Raw genomic sequence first — 19,013 nt, 5'->3', positions numbered from 1 at the left:
TATCTTTAAAGCGAAACTTCAACTAAGAATGCTTCTTGTTCTTAAGATACCCGGACATCGGGACCTAAGTTCCGGGTCTGCTGCGTAAACGTTTATTAACCTGTTCCCGTGACCGTAAACGCCCGACTCCTGGGGATGCAGCCAGCGGGGTTCAGCCTCAGTTTACCCAGCGCTGTTCGAGCTGGAGTCGCTCTGGCTGGAGCGCCTGACCGCGAGGGGCGAGGTCAGGCCGGACTGGGGTTCTCCGGAGCGAGCAGGAGGGGAGCGGGGCTCCTGCGGAGCGGCGCGGCGGGGAGGCCGAGGGCAGGGCGGGCTCGAGCTCCGGCTCTTCTGGCAGCGCCTCCATCCCCGTTCCGTTCACCCGGCAGCCGCCCCGTGGAGGAACCGCGCCCCATCTTTAGCCCTTTGAAACAGAAAGGCCCTTCCTCCCGCAAGCAGCTGAGGGAAAGATCGCGCTGGAGGGGATGTCGGGTCTGCCACTGTTTTGTTGCAGGCCACAGTTCCCTCCCTTCTCCGAGCGGGTCGCACGTCCGAAGGTCACCCCCGCCAGGTGGCTAGGCCCTGTCGCCACTCGACAGAGGACCGAGGAGGAACCAACCCACTGCCCAGACTGCAGCGCCGCCACGCTTGGGCCCGCGCCGACGACCGTCATGACTGGGCATGCGCAGACGGCCCCGCCGGGAGCCATTTCGCCGGGCTGCGGGGCTCAAGGAGAGAGCGGGTGCGCAGGCGCCGGGCGAGAGGCTGCGCCTGCCCTACCCTGGAGCGCGCGTGCGCGCGAGAGCCGGAAGGGGCGGGCCTGGCGCGGCGCCTGCGCAGTGGGGCGGTGCCGGGGGCGGGGCGCGGCGGCTGTCAGCTGATTGTGGCGGCGGCGGCCTCGAGGTGACAACTGTCTCCGTCGCAGGCTCCGGCGGGGGCGCAGGAGGTCGCCCGGCGCGTCACTGTCGGGTCGGCGAGCCACGGGGGCCGCCGCAGCACCATGGCGACCACCGTCAGCACTCAGCGCGGGCCGGTGAGGCAGCCGGGCGAGGGTCGGGCGGGGGCGGTGACCTGCGGTTGCGGGCCGGGCCTTGGGTCAGGGCTACTGCTCAGCTGCGGCTGGCGGGCCGGCTCCGCGGCTCTCCCGGGGCGCGCGGGGCGCCTGGCCGGCCGGAGGGGAGCGGCGGCGTCCACACCTCGGGGCGGGGCGGGCCGGACGGACGCGCCCACGCTGCAGGAGGCTTGAGCTCACCCCCGCGCCCGGGCAGAGCGTTGGGGAGGCGGCCCCGGGGGAGGTGGCCTGCGCCCGTTGTGAGCCCCAGGTGGAGGCGGGCCCCGTGCCCCATGGTGCCCCAGAGGGAGGCAGGCCCCGCTCCCCAATGGTCTCCAGATGGAGGAGGGCCCGGTGCCCAGATGGAGGCGGCCCCGAGCTCTGACTCCCGAATGGAGGAGGGCCCCGCACCCTAGTGGTCCCCCAGGTGGAGGCGGGCCCTGCACCCTAATGGTCCCCTAGATGGATGCGGGCCCTGCACCCTGATGGCCCCCCAGGTGGAGGCGGGTCCCGCACCCTGATGGCGCCCTAGATGGAGGCGGGCCCCGCACCCTGATGGCCCCCCCAGGTGGAGGCGGGTCCCGCACCCTGATGGCCCCCCAGGTGGAGGCGGGCCTACACTCTAGTTGGTCCCATAGATGATGGCTGTTTTCTCTTTCTCATTTACACAGAGTGAGGGTAGTGGTGACCACTTCTTGGGCCCAATTGTGTCCCCGGTTAGTGGCCACCGTGCAAAGCCTCAGTTTCTTCATTTGCAAATGAGAGGATAGGCGCCAAGAACTTAAGAGAACCTTTCCTGCTCTGAATTCTCTCCTGAGGGTTGCCTGGCAGTTTCTTCTATAGCATTAATATTGCAGGAGAGCTGGTGTAGACTGACTCAGAGATGATGGGCTCCTGGCGTGAGTGGCCTCCTGGCTCACTGTTGGGGCCTTGCATTGCTGTAAAGGAATACCGAGACTGGGTAATTTGTAAGAAAAGAGATTTAATTGGCTCCCGGGTAGCACGGTGCCGGCATCTGCTCCTGGGGAGGCCTCTGGAAGCTTCCAGTCATGGTGGAAGGCCAAGTGGGAGCTTACACGTCACATGGCGAAAGCAGCAAGAGAGTTGGGGGTGGGGAGGTGCCACACACTGTAATGACCGGATCTTGTGAGAACTCACTATCACCGGGACAGCACCAAGCCACGAGGGATCTGTCCCTGTGACCCACACACCCACCCTGCCAGGCCCCACCTCCAACATTGGGGATCATAATTCAGCGTGAGATTTGGCGGGGACACAGATTCAAACCGTGTCACTCACTGAGGCTGGGCTGGGGCAGGCTGTCGTGAGCGGTACAGTTTTTATCAACAGTGGCTCTGAACGTGCCGTGGATGGAAAAAGTCCTTTTTCACGATGCTCCAAGGTCCCTGCCCTCGCGCAGCCCAGTACTGGACGTGGTGGAGGGATCACCAGGGCTCCCCACCCTTAACACTGTATCCACGAGTCCTGTTTTCTCCTGAGGAGATAATTCTTCAGGTAGAACATTTTTTCTGAATTTAGAATGAAGCCCCAGGTTTTGGGCATAGCTGCTTTTTCTGAGGACTTTGAAGGAAACCTCCTGACACTTATGAGACTCAGGTGTGGAGCCTACGGGTTGGCAGAGGTCCTGGAGGGCCTCTGATGTCAGCGTCTCTACCTCTTCATCTTTACTCCACCACAGTGAGTCCCCGCAAGTTGCTGTGGCAGCCAAGTGCTCCTTTCTGCCTAACCGGAGACTCAGAGCAACAAGGGAACCAGCACCCTGCCGTTGTGTCCTCCTGGAGAGCAGGGGGGCATGGTGGCCAGGCAGGATGGCCCCTTCCTTGCTGTGTGGTCTGGGAGACATCCTCTCCCTCCTGGGAACTTGTTCCTCATCTGGAACCCCACTGGGGTGTAGGACTGGTTTTGAATGCATCAGGTGCTGAGCACGCAGGGGGCAGTGGGAGGCAGGCCCTTCTTGTTCTGAGGGGCACCGGCGTGCAGCGCTGTTGCACCCGCGATGAGGAAGTGGGAGCGGCAGGAGATGTTCTCACGTGCAGGTCCTGTGCTGAGAAGTGCTGAGGTGTCGTTAGAATCTCGTCTTGCCCGGTGCCTCCTGGGCTCTTTCCATCATGTAGACGAGCAGGTATTTCAGGGGCACCCCCATTGACCAGTAAACGCATAGTAACATCAGGTCTGGCTCGGAGCTGCCAGGGTCTCTTAAGGTGTTGTCAGCGACGGGGGTCTCAAGTGTTGCTTGGAGTACATGTGACTTAATCAGCCAGCGTTACCGACTGTGGCGTTTAGGATGGCCATGATGCAGGGGACAACCAGGTGGTTCCTGCCACTGGGGTCTTCCAGGGCAGCATGGTAGACATGGCAGCACATAGGACAGCTGAGCCATGTGGTGACGGCCCGGTGGGTCTGTGATCTTAAGGGTCAGGTGCTAGGAGAGTTTGTAAATGGTGGCCTCACCAGGGCTGGGTGTTGGGGTGAGGACGCGACATCTCTCGGAGGAGGAATGGGAGTGGGGGTTGGGCTGGGAGGGCAGGGCACGGAAAGAGAGGTGTGGGGTCAGGAGGTGGAGAGGAGGGAGCCCCAGGGGCCGAGGATGGAGGGAGGCAGGAGCTGGAGGCCGCCGGAGGGTCCTGGGCACAGGAGGACTGGACTTGCCCTGGAGTTTACCGGGTCAGCGCAGCACTCTGTAAAGTGTTGCCTGGCACACGCAAGGCAGGGCCCGCCTTGGCACCAGCCTGCTTCGCTGAGGACGACCCACCCCAGCCCCTCTGAATTAACCCATAGTGGGCCTTTAGCCAGTTACTAGCACCTAGAGGAGCCCTGCTTTTGCAGGATGTCTTGACACAGTATTTATCATGTCCTCTTTCTGTTACACGTGTGGTGCCAGAGAGGCAGGAGGTTAAGCAGGGCGCTCGCTCAGCTTTCCAGCAGAAAGAGTTGCTCCCAAGGGTCCGGGGCAGGACTCTGGCTCGGGAGACCCTGACTGTGGTCTAGCCATTGCCTCCCTCTAGTGATAAGGGGAGACAGCAAGATCCCATGGGCCGTGAAGGAGCAGAGGGGCCGCTAATGGGGTCCTGGGAGGGTTCTTTTGTCCTTGGGTAGAGGGAGCTTCAGGGGCCCGGGTGGGTAGGTGTGGAGAGGACGTGTGAAGCTAGCCAGCCCGACATCGTTCTGAGAGAATCATACCGTGTTTAGATCTTCAGGATAATGTTTCCCTGAATAGCCACTAAGGGATGCTTCAGCCCTGTGCAGTGCTTCCCTCACGTTTCAAAAAGGCCAGTATTTTGGAAAGATAACCTTTTTTCAATATAGTCTGCACATTATCAGAAAGCATGGGTGAGTACCTGCAAGGAGTACCGTGTGGACCCCTGCAAGGGGTACCGTGTGGACCCCTGCAAGGGGTACCGTGGGGGCCCCTGTGAGGAGTATCGAGGAGTACCGTGGGGGCCCCTGCGAGGAGTACTGTGGGGGCGCCTGCGAGGAGTACCATGGGGGGCCCCTGCGAGGGGTACCGTGTGGACCCCTGTGAGGAGTATCGAGTACTGTGGGGGCCCCTGCGAGGAGTACCGTGGGGGCCCCTGCGAGGAGTACCGTGGGGGCCCCTGCGAGGAGTACCGTGTGGACCCCTGCGAGGAGTATCGAGTACTGTGGGGGCCCCTGCAAGGAGTACCGTGGGGGCCCCTGCGAGCAGTACCGTGGGGGGCCCCTGCGAGGAGTACCGTGTGGACCCCTGCGAGGAGTATCGAGTACTGTGGGGGCCCCTGCGAGGAGTACTGTGGGGGCCCCTGTGAGGAGTATCGAGGAGTACCGTGGGGGCCCCTGCGAGGAGTACTGTGGGGGCGCCTGCGAGGAGTACCATGGGGGGCCCCTGCGAGGGGTACCGTGTGGACCCCTGTGAGGAGTATCGAGTACTGTGGGGGCCCCTGCGAGGAGTACCGTGGGAGCCCCTGCGAGGGGTACCGTGTGGACCCCTGTGAGGAGTATCGAGTACTGTGGGGGCCCCTGCGAGGAGTACCGTGGGAGCCCCTGCGAGGGGTACCGTGTGGACCCCTGTGAGGAGTATCGAGTACTGTGGGGGCCCCTGCGAGGAGTACTGTGGGGGCCCCTGCGAGGGGTACCGTGCGGGTCCCTGCGAGGAGTACCGTGCGGGCCCCCGCGAGGAGTATCGAGGAGTACCGTGTGGACCCCTGCCTTCTGCAGTGAGATCTCGGGATGTTTGCGGGAGACTCCGCTGCAGCCACCGCGGTGCCGTCAGAGAGACCTCCTTGGTAGAGGTGGGTGCGCCGTGCCGTGTCCAGGCTGCTCTGACTCCTTGTCCTGCTTCTGGAGGTGCTGATTGACCATGGAGTCCAGCTGGAGGCGGCCTGGCCTTTCCCTTCCTCCCTGAGAGGCCTGTTCCTGTCCAGGTCCCCTCACTCTTCACATCGTTGATAATTCCTGCCGAATCGGTGACTTCATTAGGGATGGCAGAGGGTAGTTTCTGAACTTTATCACTTCTTCGGTGTTTATTAACTGGGATTGTTTGTAAAGATTAGCTTTCCCCGTCAACCAGTGTCGGCTGGCTGTCCTGAAACACAATTCGTGAAGGAAAGGCAAGTGAGATGCTTTTCCCTCACCTTCCCGTACCTCAAGGAGAGAGTTGCTTTTCTTTGTAGATGTGTGTGGGCTTTCTCTCCCCTGAGTGTCGTCAGGAGCCCATGGATTTTCCTGCATCCTGTGTGTCTGAGCCAGTGGCACTTACCTGTCTCCGCTGGCTCTGGTGGGCTGTTCCTGGGAGGGCGTCCGTTCCTGCTGACTGCACCTGAGCCAGCGGGGAACGCACTCACCGCCTCCTCACGAGTCCTTTCTCTCTGGGTTCCTGTGAACCTTTGCGCTGGATTTTTTAGGCCGGGTTGTGAGTCTGTACAGGTGTGGAATTGCTGTGCTTGCCTGGAAATCACATCTTTTCACTGTGTGGGGACCCACGGGCCTCTTGGAAGATAAAGGCCTCTTGCCTTTAATTGTTTTGTCTGGTACTGGCATGGCCACTCCAGCTGTCTTTTAGAGAGTATTCACCTAGTACTTTTTCCTTCTATGATTTTACATTTTTCTGAAAACTTTTGTTTAAGATAGGTGCACCATTGATAGCACGTAGCTGGATTTTTAAAAAGTCAAATCTAAGAAGACTAAGTCTTTTGATGGGAATGTGCTAGTTTCGTATTTCTAGTTAACAGATGCCTAGATGGATACACAGATTTACAGATTTTTTTACATGTTTTCTTTGGTGCTTTTATTTGTCCTACATTTTCTTATTTTTTTTTTCTCTCATTGCCTTTTGAATTTATTAAACGGAGTTTTAAAAAATTCAGTTGTTTTATCTCAAGTACATACACACTGTGCTGGGAAAGTACAGGGGCTCTCCTGGAAATGGTAACATGCACTTATCAGCTTCTGCCATGAGGGAGTCTCTGAGTGAACTCTGGCTCCGGAGGCTGCCCGGCTAAAGAATAATTAAAGAAGAAGTTAATCATTGTCTGTGCCACCTCCGGATCCACGCGGAGACCTCGGCCGCCCCGTCCCGGCGCGGGTGCTGCTGTGCCTTGTGTGGGTGCCGCCTCCCCTTGGGGCTCCCGCAGGAACGTGTTACTTCTCTCGAGTCAGCACTTGTTTAGATTTCCTTCTGTGTTTCTCTTTTCTTATCCCTTCTGGTGTCTCAGGCCTTCCATTTGGGGTCACTTTTCCTTTAGCTTCAGGTTCATCTTATAGAATTTTCCTTGCTGGCAAACTTGATTTTTGCTTGTACGTGCCTTTTCTCTGTGTCCTGACAGCTATTTTTGTGTGTGTGGAACTCCAGGTGGACGGTACTCCAGGTGGACAGCACTCCCGGTGGACAGTCACTTGTCCTCAGTGCCTCGAAGGTGGGACCCCGCCCTCTCCTGGCTCCTGGAGTGGCTGCTGAGCAGCCCGGGAGTGGACGTCCCTTCCTCTGGCTTTCCTTTGTTTTTGCCCCTCTGTTTGCTGCCTTCTGAATACGCTGCTTCTGGCCTGCCTCCCAGTTCACTTGAGGTCTTTTTTTTTTTTTTTTACATGGAGGCTCGCTCTGTAGCCCAGGCCGGAGTGCAGTGGCACAATCTCAACTCACTGCAACCTCTTCCTCCCAGGTTCAAGCGATTTTCCTGCCTCAGACTCCCTGGGATTACAGGCGTCCACCATCACGCCCAGCTAATTTTTGTATTTTTAGTAGAGATGGGGTTTCACCATGTTGGCCAGGCTGTTCTCGAACTCCTGGTCTCAAGTGATCCACCCATCTTGGCCTCCCAAAGTGTTGGGATTACAGGCGTGAGCCACTGCACCCGGCCCCAACCTCTGTTCATCTGGGCCTCTAACACTGTCCCTTGACCTGCCCGACAGGCCCCTGGTTAGGCCTGCTGTGCAAGTGTTTCCTGTCCCTGAGTCACTGTCTCCAGATCCTGCGGGCCCTGCCCTGGCACCGCGCTGGTGAGGCCTGCCTTGCTGCCCTGTGGGAAGTGCAGCGTGCCCCTGCCACCCGGCCTCGCCCTGTTTCTTTGCACAGCGCCTCCTACCCTTAGCATACAGCGTAACTCATGATGCTTCCCGTTTTGTCTTCTTCCACTCATGTGTAAGCACCCCAGGAGCAGGGGTGCCCCAGCACCTCACCACGGAAGCCTCAGGCACACAGTGACACACAGAGGCCGCCGCAGTGCGTGCCCCGTGCCCGGCGCCCAGGGCCTGCCACGTCACATGCCGTCCCTCTCTGGATCTCTGTCCGCCCTTGGCCCGCTGCTTGACTGGCTTTTCTTTCATCTGAATGAGAAGGGGTTTTCCGCCTCTGCCTTGCTTGACCGTCCCAGCACTTAGGATGCAAGGCTGCCTGCAGTGGAGTTCCTGGCAGAGACCTCATTTAAAGTTGCTTCTTCCGTAGTCAGCTTTTATAATCTATGCTTATTCTCATTCCGTCCTGTACTCTTCCCTTTCACTGCTCTTCAGCTTACACGGGTTCGTTTCAATACTGTCATCTCCCAGCTTCCCTTACACAAATTCTAGTGTTTGCTTTGAGACTTTAGCAGAGCCAGGGAACCTCCTGGCATGTTGGCTTTGAAGCGCCTGTTGTGTTTTGTATAATTAAAGGAAGAGGGGAGGGGGTGATAGGAAGAGGGAAGGAAAGCCCTGTCTGAGGAAGGCCCCGGAAGGGGAGACAAGGCACAGCGAATGAGTGCTCAGCGAGGGCTCCTGGGAGGAGGCTGCTCAGCGGCCGTGGGAGGAGGATGTGGGAACTGGGGACACAGTCACCACTGCCCGTCCACACTGGCGTGGGAGCTGCCTTGCCGAGAGCAGATGCGTGAAATGCCACTTATTTGCTCAAGGGTTGTTTATTCAACATGCCAGTGCCAGGAGACTGGCGTGGAGCATGAGGCCGAGGCTGGCTGGAGTGGGTTTTGGGGAGTGTCAGGAGGCTGGTGTGGAGCGTGAGGCCGAGGCTGGCTGGAGTGCCAGGGGCTGCAGGGTCAGGTACTGGTCCAGCTTTTGGATGCTGGTGCTGTGAAGGGTGGTGGGTGAGGGAGCCAGCAGCTGAGTGGGCATGGGGAATTGCAGTTTTCCTTCTAGCCTTATTTTGGAAAATGCTAAACTTACAGGGCAATGGCAGTGGCCACCAGTGAGCGTCGGTGAGTCCTTCACCTCTGCGGGGCTCCCCTCTTGGCCGTGAGTGTGCAGGCCTGGGGCATGTGCAGGCTGGCACTTCAGTCTCTGAAACCCTGCGCACTGAGGGGTCAGTCAGCCGGGCAGAGGGACCGCCAGGGCCACCCAGGGTCTGTCCTGACTGCCCACGGCCCTGTGCCTCAGCCCTGGTGTGCGTTCCCGCCCTCTTGCACCCCCGGGTCTGGATGTGAATCACACAGGTGTGTGGGCATCGGGTGGACGGGCCATTTCTCCTGGGCCAGACTGAGCTCTGACCTGGGTGTGAACCTAGCAGCAGACATCCCCTACAGGGGATGTCTTACAGGACAGTGGCCTGGAGCAGGCCCCTTGCAGGGCCTTCAAGGCAGGGCCAGCCCCTCAGACACAGCAGGGAGGCTGGTGATGACCTGGGCTCCAGGTTCTCAGCTTCATCTGGACCAACTGTGCCGTTCTATGTGAGTCCTGGGGCCCTGACCGAGTCTGGGGCTCCCTTCCTAGCAGACACTCAGACCTCGCCCAAGAGGCTTTGAGACTGACTTCCACCCATATCCCTAGATGTTCCTACTACGGGGGATTTATTTCTCTCTGTTTCATTAGCTTCCTCTGTCCCTTTAGCCACGAGCCCAGCCCAGGTCTTCCTGCTGTGGGTCCCAGCTCTGAAAGTCACCTTGAATCATGGCCATGTTAGGAACTGGAGAAACCTAGGGCTCGGGGTACAGAGTTTCACTAGTTGGGCATCTGTATTGGGGCCTCCGTGGGCTGGCTTTGTGGCTTCAGGAGCCCTTGACGCTTGTTCTCAATGTGGGGGTGATATTGACCCTGAGCGGGCACAAGGGGTTCTTGGGGGAGGAAACTTCTGGGATTTGGCGGCCGTGTGTGCCTCCCCAGCACAGCTCCTGGATTTCTTGTTCCTTAGTATTTCATTGTCCCTGGGTTTTCTGGGTGTCCCAGCACGTGGATACGGAGTTCTCGGAAGCCCACGACACGTGTGCGAGCTCAGGCCTGCTGTGAGGTGGGTGGGGAGGGTGGGCAGGCGCCCGCGGATGCTGTTTGTGTGGGATCCTCAGTGCTGGTGTGAGACTCTGGCTTGGAGAATTGAATGAGAATCGTCGACATTTTGTGATTTAATTCCACAGAACGTATTTAGCCCATCGCTAATGATGTCAGTTTGCTGAAAGAGTACCAGCCAGCCAGTTAAAAGGTACTTTCTCACATCAAGCAAAAGCTTCAGTTCACTAAGGATATTTTTTATTGTGTTTATATAAGTTGTTTATTTGTACGTGTGATTTGATACATTACAATTTATGTAAATAAATTACACTCAATGCTGCTCAGCGCATAGTCATGAAGTGCTAGAAGCGTTTTAGTTTTTAATTGAACTTCATTCGACTTAGTTATGCTAACCTGGCATTAGCGCTGAGACTCGTTGAGCCTTGCTTGCAGTGTTTACATGCCAAGTGCAGGTGCACGCGTGGCACACAGACACAAACAGCACCTCCACAGCCTTGCAGCGTCATGGGGTGGGAACAGTGAGAAGGTTTAAAAAGGCTCCGCAGGGAGCCAGTCATGGAAGTGGCCAGGAAACCCTGGTCTCCTGCCGCCCGCTTGTGGCCAGCCGTGCTTCCGGGGCGACTGTGGTGCGGCTCCTTGGGGTGATGTCTCCTGGCAGGCATGAGGCCAGGACTGCATGTGTTCAGGACTCCACGTCCTGGGCTGAGCTGGGCTCTTCCTGGGCTCTGTCAAGGCAGAAAGTGTGGCCCAAGGAAGCAGCGTCGCTCTCGGTCGGAAACGTATTCCTAACAGGTGTCGGGCAGAAAGTGTGGCCCAAGGAAGCAGCGGCTCTCTCCGTTGGAGACGTGTCACCAACAGGAATATTCACGGTGGGTGTTTAATTTGTGTGCTTAAAAAGAAAAATTAGCTTTGGATTGACTACACACATTGCATGACAAAAAAGAAGAATTAAGACTTTATTTCTGTGCCAAAACTAAAACTTAGAGTTGAAGAGAAATTGTTTTAAATAGAAGTGAATGTTGGAGATCTCTTTTCTTTCGTGTGGAAAGGTACGCTGCAGTGGTTTAGAGCTCTGGCGTCAGTGAGGGAGGAATGGTCGTCAGTCACAGGCTTGCATCGTGATCCTCTGAGAACGGCACATGGGGGAGGAGAATCAGCAATTCCAAGAAATTTGAAGTTACATTTTTAAACTATATTTAAAACAGACTAATATTTATAAAAGTAGCTTTTATTTTCAGAGAAGATAAAATGCAGAGAGCTCTGTGGGATGAGAGCCCTACCCTGTCCTTTTTATTTTAAAAGTAATTCACGAATGTTTTTTAAAAGTTTCTAAAAATAACTAGCAGGATATAAAAGTATAAATAAATTGAAATAGAATCTTCCCTGCCTGTTTCCCTCGAGTTCCATTCCGGAGTGCCCCTCCAGAGTTGGTGTCGACAGAGGCCTCCTTATGGCTCCCTGCAGCAGGTCGTGCCGCACCTCCGCCTCCGCCTCCGTCCCCCGAGTCTCCATGTGTTCGCGGCAGGGACCGCCGGCTCCTGGTGAGGCCGCGTGGCGGTGCGCTGGGTGGATGTGCCTGGCTGGTGGACGGGGCGTTTTGACGGCACAGGTGACGCAGCCGCAGGCATCCTGTGCTCACGTGCCCGAGTGAGCGTTGACAGGGGACTGGCTCCTGAAGTGGAATTGTCGGCCTTCATACGGGCATTTCGACTTGTTAGTGTTGAATTCAGTATGTGCATCTTATACATGGAACCAAAATTCTAGAAAAATATCCGTTATGTATCAGGAGTAATCATTTTTGTTTTCATATTTCCAAGCCTTTGAACCAGGGTAAAGCATATATTTTTATGTGACCATTGAAATAGTTCCTCCATCATCATATGGCAAAAATAAATTTTAGGATTAGCACCGAATTTAAAAAATAAACTCAAAATACACGTTTACTGAAGGACCGAGTGTCGTCACTGAAACGATAGGGTTTACTTCAGGGGCTGGACTCCCTCCCCTGTGACTCGTGAAGCATGAACTGGTAGGACTCCCTCCTCGTTTGAAGGGCTTTGCTCTAAGTTGAGAAACGAGGGCATTGCAGCAGCAGGCAAGCCGCCTCTCCCTGGTAGGCACGGCAGCAGGTTGCGTAACCAGTATTTGTACGGGGAGGACTGAAGCCTGGTCTCTGTCTCCTCTCTTGCTCTTCCTGTCTTCAGGTTAAGTGGAATATTTTTCTGAAAAACCTTGAATTTTGTAGTGTTCAGTCTTATGACGAATTGAAAAGCTGGCACAAAGAGGTCCTGTGTGTCTCACCCATGTCCCCTGGCCGACGCTCCCCTCCCCGGGAACAGCTCTCACAGCTGTGGCACTGAGCTGGGGGCATGACTGTTGGCTCCAGGTTTTATTTGGCTGTCCTGGTTTTTCGATGACTGTCCCCTGCTGTCCCAGGACCCTGCCTTGCGTTTAGCCATCATGTCTGCCGTCTCCAATCTGGGACCGTCTCTCAGGCTTTCCTTGTGTTTTTGGGACCTTGACGGTTTGAGGACGACTGACTGGTCAGGGATTTTGTCAGATGTCTCTTAATCGGGGTGTGGGTTTTTGGGAAGAAAACCCAGATGTGAGGTGTGTGTCATCTCGGGGAGCTGGACGCGCACCTGCCCCGCCACATGGTGCTGGCTGCGGTCCCCGGGCTGCGTGGGGCTGAAGAGCTCCATCCACAGGGAGCTGCTTCTCCCCTTTTCGTGTTCTGTCCACACGGTTTATGTTTAAAAACCCTGTTTTCCTATTTGCCATTTTATGGTTAAATCCTTGTTGAAAGATGACACTTGATCATTAGGCCTTTGGATATAATTTTATTTTCTCCCAGTAATGAGCAGTCCCGTTGTCTTTAACGGACACCTAAAGAGTGCAGAGCAAGGAGACGGAGCGCTGGACGCCTTCAAATACCGGGACAACCAAGATCCAGAGCAGCGAGGGACCCACAGTGCTCCTCAGAGGCCTCTGAACCCCACGCCCACACGTCCGTGTGACCATCCACACCCTCCCCCGACCGGCTTCTCCATGCTGCTGTCTCCGGGACATGAGTCGCCTGTCTGTCCCCCACGTGTGGCCAGGAGGGCACGAGCCACCTGTCTGTCCCCTACGTGTGGCCAGGAGGGCACGAGCCGCCTGTCTGTCTGCCATGTGTGCCCAGGAGATACGGTGCTTTTCCTGCCATGTCCTCAGAGCTGTGCGTGTGGCACACAGGAAGCAGTTGTCACAAATAAACAGGAATTTGGCCTGTGTATGTTAGTCCTGAGAACTTGGTTAGCACGAGTCTGTTTCTGCAAGATAACCCGTTCCTGGTGAGCAGACAGAGCTAGTCATAGAGCCTGCTGGCATGGGCTGTGCCAGGGCCCTGTGGGGTTGGCGGGGAAGCACGTCTTGCGTGGCCAGGTGTCCCCCGGGGAGAGAGCTCTGGGCTGTGAATCCTTCTGGGAGGCAGGCGAAGGGCCCTGGCCTTCTGTACCCCAGTGTTTCCTGTGTGCCAACAGGAACAGGTGCTTAGCATCTCGTGCCATGGGCCCTCTCAGCGCCCTCCTGAGCCAGAGCTTGCTGGTGAGCTGTACAGCGCCTCGAGAGAGGCTGCCTGGGGGAGGCTGGCCTGGGACTCCTGGCATGGGCCCACTCTGCTCAGGCACCTCTGCACCGTCCTCGATTGTCCGTAAGGGCAGGGGGTCCCTCCGGGCCGTAAGGGCAGGGCGTCCCTCCGGGCCCTGGCCTATGCCGCACCCTCTGGAGGTGAAGCCGGGGTGCTCTGCTTGTTCTCACAGGACGGCTTCTCTCACAGGGCAAAGGTCACTCGTGACGTGTCCCAGTCAAAAACGGGGTAAAGTGTGGGGAAAGGCACAAAGTGTGTTTTGCTTTTTAGAGAAGAGCGGTTGAGCACACGCCATTGCTGGCTGCTCAGGTTGGGGTGCAGCCTGCAGAGAGCTTCCCGAACATGGGGGTCCTGAGTCCGTAACCGCTCGAAGCGGTGCCTGGATCGTCCGGGTCCCTTCTGTTTACTCACATTGGTTGTGGAGCGCTGACTGGCTTGTGCGCTCCAGGCCTTAGATGGGGACACAGGTGAGGAGCTAGACCCTCTCGGGGTCCTTTGAAGTGCCAGGCGCCCAGAGCACAGCAGGTGCAGGGCTTAACTCAGAACCTCCTGGAGTCCTGCCTGGCACCGTGTCATTGGGAGTCCATGGCACAGGCAGGTACGGGTTTCTGGTGTGCACGGCAGAGACGTTCTGGCGGCCTCAGCACGTGCACTTTGCCTAAGCTCACGTCCGACACGCCCAGGGTTCCAGGTTTCCACTCGGTATTTCCTGAAAACAACTGCCCAGGGCACTGGCGCTGACCGGGGCCCCTGCAGACGGCTGGGTCTCCACCCCACTCCACCAGCAACCAGGCCTCCACCCCGCTCCACCAGCAACCAGGCCTCCACCCCGCTCCACCAGCAACCAGGCCTCCACCCCACTCCTCCAGCAACCAGGCCTCCACCCCACTCCTCCAGCAACCAGGCCTCCACCCCACTCCACCAGCAGCCAGACCCACACTCAGGGCCTCATCAGCGACCTTTCACCTGTGGAGCGTGGTTCTTACCCCAGGCCCTTTTGGCCGCTGCAGGTGTGCGGGTGGCATTGTCCTGCCTAGGCCCATCCTCTCTCTTCCCCTCAGAGGTGGCAGTGGTGGACAGAGGGTCAAGGAGACACAGGATGCAGAGTGGGGAGGTCTTTCGTGGTTGTTTGGAATCGATTTACTTCCTGTGTTCTTCTGGGATACTTTTGAATTTCAGCTGTTTCATGTGGAAACATTTGAAGTATATCAGCAGAGGGTTTTCCAAATCACTTTAGACCTGAGGCTTAGCTTTTGTCTCATTCATTTGACCAAGTGACCTGCAGTTCAGTGGCCCTGCCTTTAGCTGTGGACAAGGAGAAAGAAGCCGTGGGCACACATGGTGCAAGGGAGACCCTTTAAAATGACCTGAAAACCCACCTGAGCAGGCTTTGAGGACAGGAACCCGTTTTTAGCGGCAGAAACCTGCATTTGGGGATCTCCTGAGTGAGGGCTGCACCTGTACCGCTGGGGGCCAGGCCCCAGGCTGGACACCCTTGACCCCTCGGTTTAGAGATGAGGAAACTGAGGCTGAGCACAGTCCAGGACTTGATAAGGACATGGGTGGGGGCGGGGCCACGGGAATGCCGGGGGCAGCTGCTGTCGGGCTGCTTTGTGCCCCCACCCTGACTCACTGGCCTCTCTGGTCCCCGGCCCCGCAGGTGTACATCGGTGAGCTCCCGCAGGACTTCCTCCGCATCACGCCCACACAGCAGCAGCGGCAGGTCCAGCTGGACGCCCAGGCGGCCCAGCAGCTGCAGTACGGAGGCGCAGTGGGCACCGTGGGCCGACTGAACATCACGGTGGTACAGGTGGGCCTTGGGGCACCCTCCTGCCTGCCTGGGGCTGGTGCGCTCAGGGGGGTGGGATTGAGGATTTTGGCGTTTATACTGCATTTCCTAAGCGGGCAAACAGAACTTCTGATTCCCGCTTTTCCTGAAACCTGTGTGGTGTTGAAAACGATCTGTGTGAAAGATATTGGCATCGACCCCGGGTTCTACCAAACATAACTCAAGTGATGAGTAGTGGGCGTAGGTGGGCGTCTGCTCTGTGCAGGGTCTGGCTCTTCCACCAGGCTTGAGGACGCCCAAGGACGCCTCCCGGATCCCCGCCGGCAGCTGGAGGAGGCGCAGCCGGCACCCCCGCCACCCGGCGTGTGCTGCGTGAGTGGCTTCCCGTTGGCCTCAGTGCCGGTGCCTGCACCCTCCCTCCCCACAGAGCAGCCCTTGGTCAGCCTCGGGGCCGGCCCGTGGTCGCTTAGTGGTCTTTCAAGTGAAAACCAAAATCAGCAGATTGAACGCCGATTTTGATCACACGAAAACCGTCTGTAAGACCGCAGGGAAAGGAGACACACTGTGAGCCACGCGGCTTTCGTAGAAATGCAGGGAAAGGAGACACACTGTGAGCCACGCGGCTTTCGTAGAAATGCAGGGAAAGGAGACACACTGTGAGCCACGCGGGCTTTTGTAGAAATGCAGGGAAAGGAGACACACTGTGAGCCACGCGGCTTTCGTAGAAATGCAGGGAAAGGAGACACACTGTGAGCCACGCGGGCTTTCGTAGAAATGCACGAATACAGCAGGCAGAAGAGTCGCCATGGACCTCACAAGTAAGACTTGCTTTCAGGGGCTTCATGGTGTGGTGAGCACAGCTGCACCATCACCCCTTCCTTGCAGCGTGTCTCAGACCCTTGCTTGTGCAGCTGTTACTGTGCTGGTGTGGCCGATCCCTCTGCCCACCCAGTGAATTCCCGTAAGCCCATGTATTCCTGCGCCAGCTGCCACCAGGCCAGCCAGTGCCATCACCCGTCCTCAGCCGCCACCTCCTGGCAGGGCCTGGTGACCGCAGGGCACTCCACCTCACACAGTTCAAGCTCCAGAGCTGGCTGGGCCTTGGAGGTGGCCCTGGCGTTGCCCACGCCTCTGGCCCCCCTTGGTCCTCTCCCGCACCCTGGAGCCCACCGCAGGCAGCCTGTTCCCTCCACGTGAGCTCACCCAGCCTTCTGTGGTACAGCTCCAGTGGTGGGAAACATTCCTGCCTCCTCACTGGGCCACGTAGCTCAGCCCCTGTTTCCTGCTTCTCTTGGCTTCTGGGCGGCCACACAGGTGGTTCCCTGCTTGCCCCACCTTGCTGCTTCCCCTTGTTGTCTCCTGGGGCCCCAGTGGGATGCCAAGGGGTCTGGTCCTCAGCCCTCCTCCCCTCTCTGCCCACACACCCCGGTGACTTCTGCATCCCTGTAGGTCTAAGCACCCATGTGCTGGCCCCGGCCTGAGCCGGCTACTCAGCTCCACCCCAGATTCCTAGGTACGGACCATGGCCACATGGCCTCCCCAGGTGTTCCGTGGGCACTCCGGAGTCCGTGTGCCCAAGGTGGAGCTCTCGGGCCACCCTCCCGGCTTCTCCCCCGTGTCCGCAGGTGGCTGCCCCACACTCTGGAAGCTGAGGCCCAAAGCCCTGGTGCTGCTGGTGCTCCAGGTTCATGTCCACCTCTTGCCCTTCAGGCCTGACCCTCAGCACAGGCGCCACCTTCAGCCCGTCCAGGCCTGGAGCCCCCTGCACCCACCACGCTCAGCCCCTGCAGCGTGGCCAGAGGAGGTCCATTCCCGCGCGGGCCTTTCTCGTGGGCACTGTCCTGCCGAGGTCCTGCCGAGCCTGCTCCAGCTGGGCCCATGTTTTCCTCACCCTAGTCACTCCTGACCTTCCTCTTCCCTGGCCGTTCTCCTCCCGCTTCCTGCAGCTCTTCCTCCAGATCCTGCAGCCCGCACACCCGGTCCTCCTAGCTGGTCACTCCCTGCAGTGGTAATGCCGTCTGCTGTGCCGTGTGTCTGCCGCGCATCTCTTGCCCGTTGCGGGGAAAGCAGCCGTGCCTGTGTGTCCCCACGGTGTCTGCTGTCTGACGTGCATCTCTTGCCCGTTGTGGGGGAGGCGGCGGTGCCTGTGTGTCCCCACGGTGTCCACAGTGTCTGCTGCACCAGAACAGCATGTGGTTGTGTGCAGTCATAGTGAATGGGCAGATGCTTCCATAAACATCGAGGAGGTCACTTCAGCAGAGCAGTTGATGTCACAGGACGCTCATCCTAGAGTTTTCTGGCCACAGTGCAGAGGGCAGTGGGAGGAGATGGGAATAAGAGGATGAGGCTGAGTGTGGCAGAAGCAGGCAGGATCCAGTGTGAGCAGGCATCGGTGACGGGCACGGGCATGCTGGCGGGGGAGTCCCACGTGCCACCCAGAAAGCTGGCTTTGCTCAAAGCCTTCAAAGTTATTAATAAAAATAAGTCATAGCAGCTAGGCAGAAACAGCACAGTTACCTGAAAGCTTTGGAAAATCACGCTGGTCTCAGACTTTCCTGCTACATACTCTCCAGAAAATAGGGCAATTTCTAAGGAGTTTACAGGGGCAGAGTTTCGAGTGTAAGAGCTGATCTAGCAGATGTGTGGGTGTGCAGCAGAAGGGAATTGGAAGCTGCTAGAGGCTGAGCATGCCTGTCGCCCAGGAGCTTCCGGAAAACTGTCACTCCATAGTATTCCGGAGTATGCTGTGGCCACCCAAGAAACACGCTAAAATTAAGGACCCAAGAATGGGGCAGTTTTGACCTAAAAGGACCGGCCACAGCTTTGGTTAGAAGTGAAAGGAGGGAACTTGTATGTGGACGAGAATAGAAAACAGAGGGCCGGCAGTCCAGAGATGTGGGCACAGGAGGGGAGAGTTCAGCTGTGCGGCGAGGGTTGGCGTGGACGGGACGGCCGTGCCCTCGGGGGTCGGCGAGGACGGGGCGGCCATGCCCTCAGGGGGGTCGGCGAGGACGGGGCGGCCGTGCCCTCAGGGGGGTCGGCGAGGACGGGGCGGCCGTGCCCTCAGGGGGGTCGGCGAGGACGGGGCGGCCGTGCCCTCAGGGGGGTCGGCGAGGACGGGGCGGCCGTGCCCTCAGCGGGGGGTCGGCGAGGACGGGGCGGCCGTGCCCTCAGCCGGGGGTCGGCGAGGACGGGGCGGCCGTGCCCTCAGGGGGGTCGGCGAGGACGGGGCGGCCGTGCCCTCAGGGGGGTCGGCGAGGACGGGGCGGCCGTGCCCTCAGCGGGGGGTCGGCGAGGACGGGGCGGCCGTGCCCTCAGCCGGGGGTCGGCGAGGACGGGGCGGCCGTGCCCTCAGCGGGGGGTCGGCGAGGACGGGGCGGCCGTGCCCTCAGGGGTGCGGTGAGAACGGGGCGGCGGTGCCCTCAGAGAGGGTTCAGTGAGGACGGGGTGGCCGTGCCCTCAGAGGGGCATCAGTGAGGATGGGGTGGCCGTGCCTTTGGGGGGGGGTGGTGAGGACAGGGTGGCCATTCCCTCAGAGGGGGTCGGGGGGCAGTGTCTGGACTCTGTTCCACTGGGAAGGAGGAACTGGCGGGCTCCATGTGGGTGGGAGGGCCGGGATGGCTCCCGGGGTCTCTATCACCAGCTCCTGGGGGTGAGCCGGGTTGGCTGCAGGAGAGCGGGTGGCAGTGGTACAGGGAGGCCGTCTGCATTCCAGGCAGGACACTTTACAGGTAGCCGGAGCTACAGGGCTGAACCCAACCCAGCTTACGAGGGCTTTTCTCCTGGTTTTTTCTTGTAAAGGTTTTACAGTTTTAGGTTTTGTATTTGAACCTGCCATCCATGTTGAGTTTGTTTGCTGAGCA

The 19,013-nt window shown here is 58.3% G+C and overlaps 1 protein-coding gene across 3 annotated transcripts in view; it reads left to right on the top strand.

Moving 5' to 3' along the window:
* Window positions 1-783: 783 nt before the first annotated feature.
* The window catches only part of TOLLIP (toll interacting protein), a 34,315-nt gene continuing 16,085 nt past the window's right edge, over window positions 784-19,013 (top strand). Inside the window, exons 1-2 of one of the 3 annotated variants that reach the window (XM_031015799.2) lie at window positions 784-1,012; window positions 15,022-15,171. In XM_031015799.2, coding sequence (XP_030871659.2) covers window positions 980-1,012; window positions 15,022-15,171 — 183 coding nt within the window. In that variant the 5' untranslated portion in view covers window positions 784-979. Of the gene's footprint in view, window positions 1,013-10,256; window positions 10,603-13,046; window positions 13,066-15,021; window positions 15,172-19,013 lie in introns of those variants that run through there. The other 2 variants (XM_055355790.2, XM_055355791.1) reach the window with 2 other exon arrangements.

Source organism: Gorilla gorilla, chromosome 9 (genome assembly GCF_029281585.2).
Source record: "Gorilla gorilla gorilla isolate KB3781 chromosome 9, NHGRI_mGorGor1-v2.1_pri, whole genome shotgun sequence".
NCBI lineage: Eukaryota > Metazoa > Chordata > Mammalia > Primates > Hominidae > Gorilla > Gorilla gorilla.
Note: the sequence above shows the minus strand (reverse complement) of the source record. Positions and strands in the feature narration are given on the sequence as shown.